The sequence below is a fragment of the Ptychodera flava genome, chromosome 6 (assembly GCF_041260155.1).
Source record: "Ptychodera flava strain L36383 chromosome 6, AS_Pfla_20210202, whole genome shotgun sequence".
Lineage (NCBI taxonomy): Eukaryota > Metazoa > Hemichordata > Enteropneusta > Ptychoderidae > Ptychodera > Ptychodera flava.
In genome coordinates, this window is record NC_091933.1 from 31,695,156 (window position 1) to 31,707,862 (window position 12,707).

The window sequence follows — 12,707 nt, forward strand, 5'->3', positions numbered from 1 at the left end:
TAATTTGAGAGATGTAATTGTGATTTCACAATCTTACTTCGTATACAACTGAGCACCTGCACCCTTAATTAATGTTCCACTGTAGTCATGATACATATCAGTTTAAGGTATACTCCTCGAAAGTCAAAGACTTAAACTTTTACTAAAACTTTCCTCAAGGAATCTTTTAAACATTTTCTTTCAAAAATCAAAAGTAAAAATTTGGGGTCACCATACAAATTTTGGAAATACAGAAACAAATTGCCCATTTCAAGGTTTACCAATATTTGAAATTCAAAATTGCCGCTATCCCCGTGTTAACTCTATGAAGAAAAAGAAAAGTTCCGCTTTTCGAAAAACTGAGATGGTGAATGTTTTGCTGTAAATGAGCATCCACAAGGACAATTGGTAGATTAGGAAAGACTTGTAAAAGTTTGAGCGTTAGGATATCTGTCCCTGATGTTAGGGGTCAGTATATTCCTAGTTTCGACAATGTTAAATTTATACGTAATGAGCATAATTATCTGGAATTATCCACGAAACAAAGAGAAGCCTGAAGGATGTATGAAGATGGGTATTTGCATCATTCTACCTTAATTACGCAAACTTAACTTTTCAGAAAGTTTTCATAGCCCTGAATGGCTACATGATTAGTTATCAATGTATACAAATCATTAATAACAATCTTATCTCGCGACGGTAACTCATGCATTCACACTGTGAATATTAGAATGGACATTCTACTCTTTATGATGTTAGGGGTCAATATTCCTAGTTTCGACATATGTTAAATTTATACCAAATGAGCATATCTGGAATTGTCCACGAAATAAAGAAGAGCTTGAAGTATGTATGAAGATGGGTATTTGCATCAAGCAGTTAACGTTAAGAATTTTGCCTCTCTTTAACATAAATATCGATCCGTTTCCCTCAGAGCAGGTTTCTTTAAAAGGTTATGTCAGTGTTTTACTTCCCAGGAAAAGCCATTTATTACTACACGCCCCCTTCCTAAAATGATTTATCCTTTCTCACCATAATATTAGATTGCAGACCTGACAATTTAACAGGCAACAACCCTATTCACATAGGGTAGAAGAATCATTTGTAGAAGAATCATTTGTTGCGGACTGATACCTTCATAAGCCAGGGATAAAATTCGTCCACACAACGGCATTAGGTAAGTTAGAGATGCTACTCGCGTGTCTCATGTGACTTGGCTTGTGAAATCTTATAAACCTTGAAAAGGTGTAAAAACTGCACAAGTTAAAGCGTGAAAAGAAATGAAACTACGATACCGAAAAAACAGCAGGAAAAAACGCTCCATGGGTGTCAGGAAATTTGACCCTTCATCAGTGAAGTGTCATTCACTGACGTAACCCGAACCGTCTGTTGTTTTAATCTCCGGATACGCAATGTTTTTTCTCCTATTTTTCCGGTACCATAGTTTTATCTCTTGAGAAATCTAGTTTTGATAGTCTATGCAGAACTCTCAATTCCTGCAAAGCTCGAACATATTTTTTGTTTCATTCGTCTGCAGACCTCTGATATCGTTAACTGTGCAAGTTTACAGCAATGACTCCCCAATGTGCAAGCCCGGTGTTGTGGTTTTCTATGTCCATGTCTGTTTGACGAAATGCACTTCTCTTCCTTTGTCTGCTATGCTGAGAAAAGATGAATTTCTGAGAGAAAAAGTAGTAGAAAAAGTTAGCATGTGTTCTAACCTGCGATTAAAAAGCTGAAATTACTAAAGGAATTCAATGTTAACTACTTTGTATGGCAATCAAAACAGGAAAGTCACACCGAGGTTAACCTTTTTTATGTATCACGACTGCTCACAACCAAACATGAAGGTACAAGTAGCAAAATAAATGAAAATAACGTCAAAGTTGAACACTGGGGCATGGCAAAATGTCCGTTGCTATATGCTCTTGGTGTGAAATAGCCTAGGGGACATGTGCCGTGACTTGATAAATGAATGGCCAACACACTAAAACCATACAAATGTGACGAGAAAACATGGCTTCCCCAGAACAATAAAAACAGTGAAATAATGAACTTGATATAGTGGACAGTTCCACTGCAGAACTGTAAAACATTGGTATTTTACGCCCAGTGATTGTATTGATGGTAATGTCCACATGAAATGTTTTATTTGTATTGCATGATTGAAAGTCAAAGGTCATTTTTATATTCCGTATATAACTTGCCCCACGTTACAAGTAAATACCTGCCAAGTTTGTGTTTACATAGTAATTTGAGCGATGTAATTGTAATTTTACAATCTTCATTTATTCGCAACTGAGTAACTTTACCCATAATTTTTATTCCACTGTAATTCTGATATATGTCAGTTTAAGGTATGCTCCTCGAAAGTGAAAGGCTCAAACTTTTACTCAAACTGTACTCAAGGAATCTTTTAAACATTTTCTTTCAAAAATAAGAACAAAAATCTTGGTTGGCTATACAAATTTTGGAAATAGAGAAACAAATTACCCGAGGTTTACCAATACATATATTTGACATTCAAAATGGCCGCCATCCTTGCGTTTAATCTGTTGAGAAAAAAAAGTTTTGATTCTCGAAAAACTGAGATGGTGAATTTTTTCTGACATCAAGAGGTGTAAGCGAGTATCCACAAGTGGTAGATCTGCAAAGAATTGTAAAAGTTTGATCGTCAGAATATCTGTCCCTGATGTTAGTGGTCAATTTATTCCTGGTTTCAACATATGTGAAATTTATACCCAATAAGCATATCTGGAATTATCCAAAAAATTCAGAGGAGCTCGAAAGATGTATGGAGGTGGGTATTTGCATCAAGCAGTTAATGCTAAAATTTTTGCCTGTCTTTAACATAAAAATTGTCACCAATTTTGATCCGTTTCCCGCAGAGGAGGTTTCTTTAAAAGGTTATATCAGTGTTTTACTCCCCAGAAAACACCATTAATTACTGCATACTCCTTTCATTCAATGATATACCCATTGTCGCCGTATTATTAGACATTGCAGACTATGCAATTCAACAGGCATTAACCCTATTCACATCACAGTAGAAGAATCAATTGTTGCTGACTGATACCTTTATAAGCTGGGGTTAAAATTCGTCCACACAAAAGCATTAGGTAATGCAGAGATGCTACTGGCAATTCTCAATCGACTTGGCCCTTGAAATCTTATAAACCTTTAAAATGTGTAAAAAATGCAAAAGAGCAAGCGTGAAAGAGATAAAACTAAGGTACTGAAAAAAAAACTGCATGAGTGTCAGAAAATAAGTACTACAGTGGTATCGTGTTTGACCCTTCATCAGTGAAGTGTCATTCACTGACGAAACCCGAACCGTCTGTTGTTTTAATCTCCGGATACGCAATGTTTTTTCTCCTATTTTTCCGGTACCATAGTTTTATCTCTTGAGAAATCTAGTTTTGATAGTCTATGCAGAACTCTCAATTCCTGCAAAGCTCGAACATATTTTTTGTTTCATTCGTCTGCAGACCTCTGATATCGTTAACTGTGCAAGTTTACAGCAATGACTCCCCAATGTGCAAGCCCGGTGTTGCGGTTTTCTATGTCCATGTCTATTTGACGAAATGTACTTCTCTTCCTTTGTCTGCTATGCAAAACCTCTGTGTTGCACTTTGTTGATCAGTACACTGAGAAAAGATGAATTTCAGAGACAAAAAGTAGTAGAAAAAGTTAGCATGTGTTCTAACCTGCGATTAAAAAACTGAAAAGACTAAAGGAATTCAATGTTAACTACTTTGTATGGCAATCAAAACAGGAAAGTCACACCGAGGTTAACCTTTTTTATGTATCACGACTGCTCACAACCAAACATGAAGGTACAAGTAGCAAAATGAATAAAAATAACGTCAAAGTTGAACACTGGGGCATGGCAAAATGTCCGTTGCTATGTGCTTTTGATGTGAAATAGCCAAGAAGACATATGCCGTGACTTGATAGATGAATGACAAACACATTGAAACCTTACAAATGTGACGAGGAAACATGGCTTCCCAAGAACAATAAAAGCAGTGAAGTGAACTTGATATAGTTGAAAGTTCCACTGCAGAACTCTAAAACATTGGTATTTTACACCCAGTGATTGTATTGATGGTAATATCCACATGGAATGTTTTACTTGTATTGCCTGATTGAAAATCAAAGGTCATTTTATATTTCGTATATAACTTGTCCTACGTTGCAAGTAAATACCTACCAAATTTATGTTTACATACTAATTTGAGAGATGTCATTTCACAATCTCTATTCATTCACAACTGAGTAACTTTACCCTTAACTGTTGTTCCACGGTAATTCTGATACATATCAGTTTAAGGTATGCTCCTCGAAAGTGAAAGACTTCGACTTTTACTCAAACTTTCCTCAAGGAAACATTTTCTTTCAAAAATCAAGAATGAAAATCTGGGGTCACCATAAATATTTTTAAAATAGAGAAGAAAACTACCCGAGGTTTACCAATATTTGAAATTCAAATTGGCCGCTATCCCTGTGTTAACTCTGTGAACAAAAAGACAAGTTCTGCTTTTCGAAAAAATGAGATGGTGAATGTTTATCTTATTTATCTTATATCAAGAGCTGTAAACGTGCATCCACAAGCACAATTGGTAGATTAGGAAAGACTTGTAAAAGTTTGAGCGCAGAATATCTGTCCATGATGTTAGGGGTCAATATATTCCTAGTTCCGACATATGTTAAATTTCTACGTAATGAGTATATCTGAAATTATCCACGAAATAAAGAGAAGCCTGAAGGATGTATGAAGATGGGTATTTGCATCATTCTACCTTAATTACGCAAACTTAACTTTTTCAGAAACTATTCATAGCCATGACTGGCTACATGATTAGTTATCAATGTATACAAATCATTAATAACAATCTTATCACGCGACAGTAACTCATGCATTCACACTGTGAATATATTATATTAGAATGGACATTCTACTCTTTATGATGTCAATATTCCTAGTTTCGACATATGTTAAATTTATAGCCAATGAGCATATCTGGAATTGTCCACGAAATAAAGAAGAGCTTGAAGTATGTATGAAGATGGGTATTTGCATCAAGCAGTTAACGTTAAGAATTTTGCCTGTATTTAACATAAAAATCGATCCGTTTCCCTCACAGCAGGTTTCTTTAAAAGGTTATGTCAGTGTTTTACTCCCCAGGAAAAGCCATTTTTACTGCACACCCCCTTCTTTGAATGATTTATCCTTTCTCACCATAATATTAGATTGCAGACCTGACAATTTAATAGGCAATTCACATCACAGAAGAAGAATCATTTGTTGCTGACTGATACCTTCATAAGCCAGGGTTAAAATTCGTCCACACAACGACATTAGGTAAGGTAGAGATGCTACTCGCATTTCTCGTGAAATCTTATAAATCTTGAAAATGTGTAAAAACTGCACAAGTGCAAGCGTGAAAAGGAATGAAACTACGGTACCGAAAACACAGCAGGAAAAAAATGCTCCATGGGTTTCAGGAAATTTGACCCTACATCAGTGAAGTGTCATCCACTGACAAAGGGTCAAACCCAAACGCCTGTTGTTTTAATCTGATACACAGTGTTTTTTCTGCTGCTTTTCCGGTACCATAATTTTATCTCTTGTGAAATCTAATTTTGATAGTCTATGCAAAATTCTCAATCCCTGCAAAGCTTGAACACATTTTTGTGCAAATCATTTGTTGCCTTTCGGTGACTCACAGAAAAACCTAAAGGTTTGTATCAGTTTCAATGGAGTATTGCATTAATACATACAATTATTATATTATAAGTTAAATTGCAGAACTCTCATCTGCTGGCATTTCTTTCATATTGATATCCATTCAAAATATTTATATCGAAACTGTCATTGAAAAGGAAAACAAAATTGCCTCTAATTAAGCTATAAAGATACAAAAGAACCATCTTCTGAGACATCGTCAATTCAAGTCTGTCTGCCAAATATATTTCTACGTTGGTGGTTTCGGCAGATTGTAGCAGATTGTTGTACTAAATGGACTCTTAAAAAATTATGATATAACTTAGCATTTGAACCTTCCTACATTGACTACTCTACATTTTATGACCATATATAGAGATGTTTATGAAGACTGGTGCGATACATAGCTTCTGTTTTACAGCTGATAAGGAGAGATAGGAAATATTTTTAAAATGCTTGGATTGTCCACCACAGACAGAATGATCATGGTGAATCACTGAATTACACTCTCAAAATATTTGTATGATTTTTTCCAGAATGGATGGGAGAACAGAAAATCTAGTTTTTATTTTAATTCTGATGTTTCTTCAAATCACTACTGCACAAGTCACTGATGAAGGCCAGTGTCTAAGTATCTGTACAGAGTCTTGGCCTGATACAAAGGGTCCTATTGGACCTCCCGGACCACCTGGTGCACCTGGAATTTCTGGACCGGTAGGAAGACAAGGTAATACTGCCCTCTATCAGACTTTTAATACTTGAACATGGACATGTATGTGATGTATTCAAAATTAGCTTAAAATTTGTGATGACTTTTGACACGTTATTGACAGCATAACGGTAATGTGTGTGCTTACATAATGAATCTTTTAGTTTACATTGCGAAAGATAAAAGCCAGATTTAAACATGCAAAACATATTATTCAAATACGCCAACAGAACATGAATTTCCATAGGCTGACACTGTTTATGATGCAGCTGTTCAACTCATTTTATTCTGTTGCATAACATAAATGATGTATATAATGAATCAGTTAAATATCTCTTTACCACTTTTTTAGCTCAGAACAGCAACAAGGGCAAAAATATTACCAGTAGTTTATCCTCTTGTCCTTATTTCCCGGTTGTCATAGTAGCATTCATATCAAAACAACATTTCACATCGACACAATCTCTCCACACATTAAAGCTGCATCAGTTTTGTGTTTCATGCGTGCACGGTACAGTTTTGTTCTTTATCACATTGTAGTCAAGTATGCGCCATGGAAAAAAAAACAGATCTGTTGAAGTACCCTAGCAAATGGCCAGCATTTGCTTCCATACACCATGGAAATTGAATATACCAAGCATGATATTTGAGCGAAAAAACCATACCTAGCCACGGCATATTACTAGATTTTTACCAGTTCACGACAACATGTATGCATGAGCGATAGCGAGTGCATATGTGGAGTAAACTGGTCAAAGTCAAGAGGTATGCCCACTGCTGAGGTGGTTTATTGCTATTATATCACAATATTAAATTGAAATTCTGGCGTGAATTAAGGGAGTTGTTTGAGACAAATAGGACAAGGTAAATATCAACTACGATATGAGTAATATAATTTTGTTAGCAAATTCTGTACAATTTTGCTGTATAGTATAGTTCATTGTGGGCCTATTGGGCCAGACAAAAAATAACCAACTTCAACTAATCAACAAACTAGCTTATTGATTGATTGATTAATTTATACAGCGCCTAATATCCAAAAATTGAGGATACCCCTTCTGGTTTGCTGGATTCGTTCATCGCCTATGTAGCTTTACAAAAAATATCGGAGGAACAATATATTTTTTGTCTGGCCCGATAGGCCCACAATGTACTATACTATACAGAAAAATTGTACAGAATTTGCTAACAAAATTATATTACTCATATCGTAGTTGATATTTACCTTGTCCTCTTTTGTCTCCAACATCTCCCTTAATTCCCTTTTCACCTACTTCACATTTGGTGCCTTGAGTCCCTACTGCACTAATCACACCGGGCTGACCTACAAATTTGGAAATAGCAATAATATTCTTGTAAATCATTTATGTAGTATAAAATATTTTCTTGCCTTTATCTTACAGCAATATCTAAAATCAAAAGAATAGAGGAAACTTATAACATCTTCTCTGATTTGAAAAGGGTTAGTGCATAATCTGAGGTGAATGAATATCTTTCATTGACATTGATTTCATTGCATACTGAAACATTACACTCATCAATACACTATGTTTACTTATATCATATCATATCATATCATATCATATCATATCATATCATATCATATCAGTATATTGATGGCACAATTACTGCAATCTGATTGGTCGAGATATGAAAATAATAATGCTACATTTGTAATATAGCACGGTTGGAACAGGCGCGAGCTCTCAGCTAAAGAAAATATTCCCTTTTTGGCATTTCACGCCAGGATTTCAATTTAATATTGTGATATAATAGCAATAAACCACCTCAGCAACCTTCTCAGGAAAGTCAAATCGTCTAATGTAAGTCAAAATGTTTTACAAATGTGTACAGGTCCCTCATTGAGAGCGTTTTAACGTATGATATTATTTTGAGATATGGCAATTTGACTGTCAAAAACAGAGGTAAGCTTTCTCTTATTTTGAGGACAGCAGAAAATATTATTGGCTGTCGTCAAAATTCTCTTGTAAACCTTTACCATTTGAAAAGGAAAGAGAACAGCATTGTCAATGATTCTGATCACCCTCTTCGTGGTTACGGATGGACCATTCGATATCCTTGGGGGTGGGAGTCTGGAAGATTTAAGAGGTTGCATTTTTTTCGTACCTGATCTACTGTTCATTTTTTATTTTCACTCTCTGATTACAGGTAACTTTTTTCTCGCAAACCTCATTTGGATACTTTTTCCCCAACAACAAATGTACAGTCCTCTATACTGTGTGCAGAGTAAAATGTTGCACATTCAAACACAATACTTGTAGTACATATATTTACCATTTACCATTTGTCAGTTGGAGCCAATACTTTTACATATATTTACTATTAACATCTTATTAACACGTGGGAAAACAAAACCGCACTTTGGTTCCAAAATACCGGTAGGGAGCCGTCATTATTTACGGCCTGGGGGTCGGAGGAATTTCATCGGAAACTCCAAAGTTTCGAGTAACCTCCTCCCTGCCAACCATGATGAATTTGAGTTACCCCTCTCTAACTCAGAAATTTTGACTGGCCCCCACTTAGAAAATTTAAATACCAATACAGGTATAAACAAAGATACAGCACAAAGTGACAACAATATACAGATATAAAAGCTCACTCTATAACCAGTATCCAACCACATAGTATTGTTTAATTTGGATGTGAATCATGACAGGGTTTTCACTAAGATATCTGTTTGCATGGAAAATTTCGAGAAATTGATGTGTGCAATGCTGCAGTCAGGTGCAATCTGAGAGGTGTTTTTTAATTTGTTGGGTTTTTTTTTCAAAGTAGAACTGTTAAAACAGCCAGAGGGGGAGAGCACGAGAGGGGGATCCCCGCTCGTATTGAAAATTGATGTGTGTAATGGTGCAATCTGAGAGGTATTTCAATTTATTTTGCACTCGGTAAAATTGTCTGAAAATGACATTGAACACTGATATTTTCATTACATTTTTTGCATAATCAGTGTTTGAGTCAAAATATTCAACAACCAAACAATGACAATACATTTTGTAGAAAACAGTTCACAGTTTGCCAGAAATTGAAGACCAAAGAATATGCAGGAATGGAAAATCTATAACGGGCTTCTTGTGTTATTTCTCCAGCTACCAGCTTCTAATGAAAAGCCCGAATACGGTATGGTTGATGTGTGCAATGGTGCAGTCTGGTGCAATCTGGGAGGCGTTTTCAAATGTGTCTTTTACTAGTAAAACGGTTACAACACCCTAAGGGGAGAGCACGAGAGGGGAGTGCACCCCCCTCTCTCGCATCGAAAATTTTGAGAAATTAATATGTGTGTCACGTAGCGTGAGCAGTAGACGTATAAGAGACGGCACGATACACCGAAATATATTCTAAGTCGTAGTACTTTATTCAGCTGAGTAACTCTAGTTACACGGTAAACTTCTATGACCTACACTAGTCGTCAGGGTCACGGTTGAACGTCGTCTCGGGGCGTCGTCGGTAAAGTGCGTAGTAGACACGGTCCACCCAAGGAGGGACCGTGTCCCCAATGTTCTCCTAAAACGGTGTCTGATGTTCTCCCCCTAACACACTGAGATGCAAAGTTTATATTGAGTTTCAGAAACTGCAAAGTCATGGGTCTATAATTAACTAAAAACAATCGGGTCTCAGGATCTGCAAAGTCATGCTCTTGGTTAAGTACAATGTCAAACAGGGGTAAAGGTCGTCCAGGCATTGATGATAACTTCAGGAGTTGAAACAATAAAAGGTCACGAAAACGAACACGGGAGATAACGTGCAGGGTTACTGTCGGTCATTACAGTCAAATTCAAAGGTTAAATTCTAAGCATATATATGGCTACGTCACATGTGCAATGATCCAATCTGAGAGGTGTTTCAATTTATTTCGCACAAACAATTGAGTAGCACCCCCCCCTTCTTCCTCTCTACATTTTGAGTAAACCCCCCTTGAAGTTTCCAATATTTTGAGTGACCCCCTCACATTCCTCCGACCCCCAAAGGCCGTAAATAATGACGGCTCCCTTAAGGCGAATCACTCTAACATACAACCGGTTCTCACGGAGACCCAGATTAAATGACCAGTGTCAAAGCACTATCGATTCACCGATGTCTCGCCACGTTTCTCCATATCATAAAGCCACATTGATCGATTCAACATACCGCATCATTAACAAAGGGAATAACGATGTGTGAAGTTGCCCTCACTTTATATATAGGTTCAAAAAGCCAAAAGTTGCTACATATACTGACCACAATTTTACCCTTGGGATCGAGCTATATGAGGAAAATATTAAAATCTAAATATAGCACTCCCCAAATGTATTTTGCCTAAGAACCATTGTGTATCTGACACCACAGTCTTCAATTTGCGCCCGAAGGGCGCCCTGAAAATGAAAAAATGTGTTCCAGAAAGTAACTTTTGATGGATTTTTTCTTTCATCTTAGTGAGCCACCTTTTTTTCCTAAGCCCCCTCTGGTCGAATTTGTTTTTCGCTGGAAATTTTGTTTTTAAATCTTCCAGACCCCCAGGATATCAAATCGTTCACCCCTTACTTCCAGAAGCTCCCATCAGGGAGATGTGATGTTCGGGTCCCTCCTGCAAAGAGAAACATCTCCAAAAAGTGTTTCTTCCATCAGCAGTTTCAATTTTATACACAAACTCAATGTAGTTGTTTCAAACTTCCAGTCGGTTTTTAGTTGCTTCAGTTTGCAAGTGTTTCAATTTTTGTATCTATGTTGCTATTCTCCGTGTATTTTAAATCTACTGTATAATAGCGTCCCATTTTATAGAATTTGCAATTTGTACTATTTGAATCTGAATTTGATGATCCTAAAGGCAAATTTAAATATGTATTTGTGGACAACAAAGTAACATTTGAATTGAATTGAGTAGGTGGATGGGTGGGTGGGTAGGTAGGTATTACCACTGCATCACACTGGTCTTCGGCTAGTACGTGTGATGCTGCCTGCATTCTTACTCATGGCAGTACGACCCTACCAAACAGAGATAACATGGGATAACCTCATGATATCATACAAGATAGCGAATTGTATTTCAGGGTGATCAATTCAGTGTTACTAATTGCCGTGTGGCAAACTTTGTCCAATGGGTAAATATCTGTCATGTAACATACCAAACATAGTACATATTTACATCATAATCTGCTCAATTAGATTAATCTTGAACATTTTACTCTGTATATAGGTATGTTTGTCATTTATCTGCCCATCATAAGCGCTGATAGCTTCATTTATGCTTGATAAATGTGAAGACAATGTTATGATATCAATAAAATATGACTTCTGCACAGGACCATGCTTGAGTCTTTCTTCAACTGTTTTCTGTACATCCAATACCATTTTGTTTGCAACAAGGAACTTGAAATTGTTAGATGTTTAAATTGTCCTAGCTGACTGCCTTCAAAACAATTTAAAAACTCATATTTCAAGTGTTCTTCTCTGATTTTAAAGGTGAACATGGAGTCAAAGGTCAAGCTGGTCTTCCTGGAAAGGTTGGTCCACAGGGCTCAAAAGGTGACAGTGGTTACAATGGGACTGATGGTGTCAAGGGCGATACTGGAGAACCCGGGGTCAAAGGTCAGAAAGGTGAAGAGGGTGAAGTGCAGCAAGTCAAGGTGGCATTCACTGTAACAAGGAGATCCAGTATCACAGGGACCAGCGCAGAGCAAACAATAACCTACACTGATGTCATAGTAAATGAAGGTGCCAATATCGATGTCAACACAGGTGTGTTTACTTGTGAAGTCCCTGGCATCTATTATTTCTCATTCACATTCCTTTCATATACTGGGAAAACTTTGTACATACACTTAAAACAAAATGATAGTTACAAGTTTTCAGTTTATCAGACTTCCCAATCAGTGCAGAACACACACTCTCAGAGTGGTATGTTACACCTGAATCAAGGCGATCAAGTTAAATTAGTGATGCAAGCTGGTACTAATTATTCGGCTCATTATTGCACCTATTGTAACGTTTTCACTGGATTTCTTGTCTATCCAGACTAATCAAAGAGCCTAGACTCTCGTGTCTGTTTTTAATGGCCATATACACTGTACTAGTCTAGTGAAAAGCCCAATTTTTGGACTGAAAAAGTTAAATCTGCATACATTTTGATAGTGCATATTTTCAAATTCTGAAGAAAATGTCCCTTTATCATTCAATTCTAAAGCTATTGTTTAGAGTTTTTTTCTTGAGACATTTCTAAAATTTAATCATGTACCACTTCCTGAAAAGTAAGGCTATAACAAGAATCTTACTTGTCATTGTTTCTTTCCATAA

General features: G+C 36.5%; 1 protein-coding gene across 1 annotated transcript in view; it reads left to right on the forward strand.

Moving 5' to 3' along the window:
- LOC139134446 (complement C1q tumor necrosis factor-related protein 2-like) overlaps positions 1-12,458 on the forward strand; it is a 47,330-nt gene extending 34,872 nt beyond the window's left edge. Inside the window, exon 5 of the mRNA XM_070701307.1 lies at positions 11,877-12,458. Within this exon, the coding sequence (XP_070557408.1) occupies positions 11,877-12,433 (557 nt within the window). The 3' untranslated portion in view covers positions 12,434-12,458. The remainder of the gene's footprint in view (positions 1-11,876) is intronic.
- The last annotated feature ends 249 nt before the right edge of the window (positions 12,459-12,707 follow it).